We start from the raw sequence: 3930 nt of genomic DNA on the forward strand, positions 1-3930 counted from the left end.
GAGAGAGAGAGAGAGAGAGAGACTTCCCTATAAAGATTCATTTATGTTCAGGTTGCTGAGCAAGAAAAGCAACCAAGGCCCACATCACTCCCAAGAGCTTACTGAATGAGATTATGTCATAAAACACCTTTTTAATAGTATGCTGCTTTTTCTTAACCAAGCTCATCAATACTTCTTACTATAAAGACAAAGTTCAGGTTAGGGAGCCAGCCCAGTGGTTAAAGTGCTTGCCACGAAACTGTGAGGGCCAATCTATGGATGCTCAGAGCACACTTAAATGCTGGGTACATATAAAGGTTCGTCCACAATTCTAGCAAGTAAAAAGCAGACACAGGCAATCCTCCAGAGAAAGCCGCCTAGCTTGCCTATCTATCTGCACGGAGTCCAACGGAGAGGTTGTGACTCAATAAGCAAAACCAATGGAAAGATGCATTTTTCACGTGAAAACAGGTAGGGTCAAAATCACTTGGCTTACCTTCACAGAAACTTTTGATTTATGCTCTACAAAAGAAAATAAAATTACTAAACTATAAAACCGAAAACATATTAAGGCAGTGATAAAAGAAAATGCTAAGAACGGATTAAGATGTTAGGATAAAAATACTATCCCAAAAGCATTAACCGCAAGTCCCACCTGAGTATTCCCACTTTTTCAATGTGGTGGTTCAAATATTCGCTCCCATTTCATTTTTATTTCAATATTCTTTCCAAGGAAAGACAATAAACAAATGGTGGTGGTGATCAGGCAAGTAATTGACGGAGAAGACTAAAAAAACTGTATTGAATCTAAAAACTAATGATTTTAAAAAAGACTTTAGCAACTGTGGTTGTACTATATAAATTTAACTCTCTCACACAACATAATTACCTGAACTCAGGGCTGGCAAGATGGCTCAGTGGATAAGAGCACTGACTGATCTTCCGAAGGTCCTGAGTTCAAATCCCAGCAACCACATGGTGGCTCACAACCACCCGTAATGATATCTGACGCCCTCTTCTGGTATGTCTGAAGACAGCTACAGTGAACTTATGTATAATAATAAACAAAACTTTGGGCTGGAGCAAGCAGGGACTGAGTGGAGGTGACCAGCCAGAGCAAGTGGGGCCGACTGGAGTGAGCAGAGGTCCTAAAATTCAATTCCCAACAACCACATGAAGGCTCATAACCATCTGTACAGCTACAGTATACTCACATGCATAAAATAAATAAATAAATCTTTAAGAATTATCTGAATTCTACCTGTATTACTTATTAGACAACAAGGTATGGTAACACCAAAAACATTACACATGAAATATATTTTATGAACCAACATAGACAATAGTGATCACTGTCCCAATCTGACTTTACTTGGATAAATATCAATTTGTAGACATTAAAAAGAGGCTTTTTCCAAGTGTCATTTACAAGCAAAACAGACATCTATTAAATTACCACATAGTCTGCATACAAACATTTTAGACGTCCAAAAACACAGCATACCATATGGGGACAGTATTAACTTGGTTTTTCCATCCAATAATTCAGTTTCAAGCTTTAAACCATCTCTGCAATATAAAAGAAAATTGTTTTGACAAGTTTAATTTAACAACTTTCACTAAATAGCAGCCAGGAATATTTATATGAACCTTGAAAGTAAACCTATACCTTTCAATGTATACAGGAGTCACATGACCATCAAAGCAGGGGTTTTGGTTGTTTGTTTCTTTTCATTCACATAGCCCAAGCTGCCCTCAAACTCACTATGTGTGTAGACCAGGCTGGTTGACCAGGCTGGCTTTGAATTCCTGATTCACCTGCCTGAACCTCCCTCAAAGTAGTCTTTAAATTTTAAAATATTTTTTTCAAGGCTGGAGAGATAGCTCAGCAATGAAGAGCACTGTCTATTCTTGGCAAGCAGAACCAACATTGCAGTTAACAAGTGTCTGTAAAGGCCCCTCAAGTCACCAAGGGCACCAGCACAAGTGGCCCACAGACTTACCTGCAGGCATGATACCCATTCACATAAAATTAAAATAAGTATTTAAAAAGTATGTGTATATATGTATACATACATACACATTTTTTTTTAACCCAAGAGGAAAAAAAATACAAAAGACTTTCTTACAACTTTTCAGTGAGGCCAGCATGTGTCATGTTTAACCTGAAACCTGGTTTTTGTTACTGGTAAGACATAAAGCAACCCAGTAATTGCAGCATCCTTTAACCTGCAGCTCTATACCAAAAGTCCCATGCTGCTACCAGAACTCCTTAGCCAGGTACAAGACATAGATAAGCTATTTATTCTTTTTTTGTTTTGTTTTTTAACAGTTTCATGACTGACACATTCCAAGGAGGAATAGAAGCGACTGAAAGATGGCTAAAATGGTCACCAATGTGACGGCTGCTTAAATACAGAATTCCACCCAACTTGGACTATTTCATATACTACACGGTTGCTTTAGTGACTTTATTACTATCATAATAAATAAACAATAAACTTTGGGTAATATGACACTTTACATGTAAAAAGCGCCAGCTTAAAGAAACGGTAAACACTACCAGCAAAACTTATGTTGTCTATTAAGGTCAACAAAATTCTGATGGGATTCCACACACAGTATTTCACAGTTTTACGGGGGTGGGGTGGGAATGGGGTGGGCGTTGTGTCTATGAACAGTAATGACGACAACGTCAAAGAGAAAATACCAAACGTCAAAGAGAAAATACCAAACCAAGAAATTAAGGGTGTGCAGGTTGACTAGCAACTTTAAACTCACAGTTGCTTTGGTAGCGGGAATCAAAGTGCCTGCGTTTGTAAAAGGAAACAATCTGGGAGATATAGGTTGTCAGAGGCTACCCCGTTGCAGGACTACAAACAGTTCATGGTTACGTTAGAAGGCAACCTCTTGAATGAATCTGAAGTTGCCGCAAGCTTACGGGGCAGGCTGCCTCATTGATTTCTAAACTCCCAGCTAAACACTCAGCTTCTGGATGCGCGGTTACGTCTAGGTCTGGTGGCTGGTCTTCCTTAAACGATGAACTTCTGAAGATGAAGACCGCACCCCAGACTCGGTCCAGCCCCAGCTCAGGATGCTCCAGCTCAGTGCCGGGCAGCCGTAGCTCCCCGAGCATCTCGCCCTCTGGGGCGCCGTCTCCCCTCCGCGGCGCTCCAACACCACGGGCCGCGCTGGACCCGGAACCCCGCCCGCCGCCACGCGCCGGCTGAAAGTCACAGCCCAGCGAGTCCCCGCCGGCTTACCCCAGGTTCATGGCCCCGCCGCCCACCCGCAGCTCGCTCAGGTCACTTGTGTACCCAGCTTGCTGGCACTGCTCAACAAACGCTACGCCGATTGGTTGCCGGGGGCCAGCCAAGCCAATCACAGTGGGACATGCTGGCGAGTCCGTTCGTTGATGCCGGCCTCCCCGGACTCTAGATGCCTCTCCGGGGGCGTCTGCGCTTTCTTCGTGATCACCGTCAGCCTTGGGGAGCCGCCTTGGCTCTAATGGAGGTTTCCAAATAGGCAGAAACAACAGATGTAACCATCCTATTTTATATTTGGAGGAGAGGTTTATTTAGTTGAAGGACTTGTGACGCCTAGGACACATAGTATATGTCTCTGTCTCTTCGTGCTTCCCACACCTTACAGACTGAAGTTCTTGAAATACTGCAGCAACAATCACAGTGTGGACCAAACTCGTATATCCGTCGTTAGCAGTGCTATCTCTGAGGCACGAAGAGGCAAAAGGACTTGCCTGGGTCACTGACCACATGACAATTATACTACAGATCTTATGTCTAATGTGAATATGTGAATAATCCCAGTTGACTCTTTTAGACTCAGCCAAAATTTTCACTTGTTGCTCTTCCAGAGGATCCCAGTACTCAGGTCAGGGGGCTAAGCTTCCTGCAGCTATATTAATCCTGGTGTCAGACTGGAGTTGGGGAG

The 3930-nt window shown here is 42.7% G+C and overlaps 1 protein-coding gene across 3 annotated transcripts in view; it reads right to left on the reverse strand.

Moving 5' to 3' along the window:
- Nucleotides 1-3287, reverse strand: part of Ccdc66 (coiled-coil domain containing 66) — a 27295-nt gene extending 24008 nt beyond the window's left edge. Inside the window, exons 1-3 of one of the 3 annotated variants that reach the window (XM_021181463.2) lie at nucleotides 3243-3287; nucleotides 1484-1548; nucleotides 476-501 (exon numbers count right to left, since the gene is read on the reverse strand). In XM_021181463.2, the coding sequence (XP_021037122.1) occupies nucleotides 476-501; nucleotides 1484-1548; nucleotides 3243-3253 (102 nt within the window). In that variant the 5' untranslated portion in view covers nucleotides 3254-3287. Of the gene's footprint in view, nucleotides 1-475; nucleotides 502-1483; nucleotides 1549-2920; nucleotides 3111-3242 lie in introns of those variants that run through there. The other 2 variants (XM_021181462.2, XM_029469351.1) reach the window with 2 other exon arrangements.
- Between the last annotated feature and the right edge of the window lie 643 nt (nucleotides 3288-3930).

This window comes from Mus caroli, chromosome 14, assembly GCF_900094665.2.
Source record: "Mus caroli chromosome 14, CAROLI_EIJ_v1.1, whole genome shotgun sequence".
NCBI lineage: Eukaryota > Metazoa > Chordata > Mammalia > Rodentia > Muridae > Mus > Mus caroli.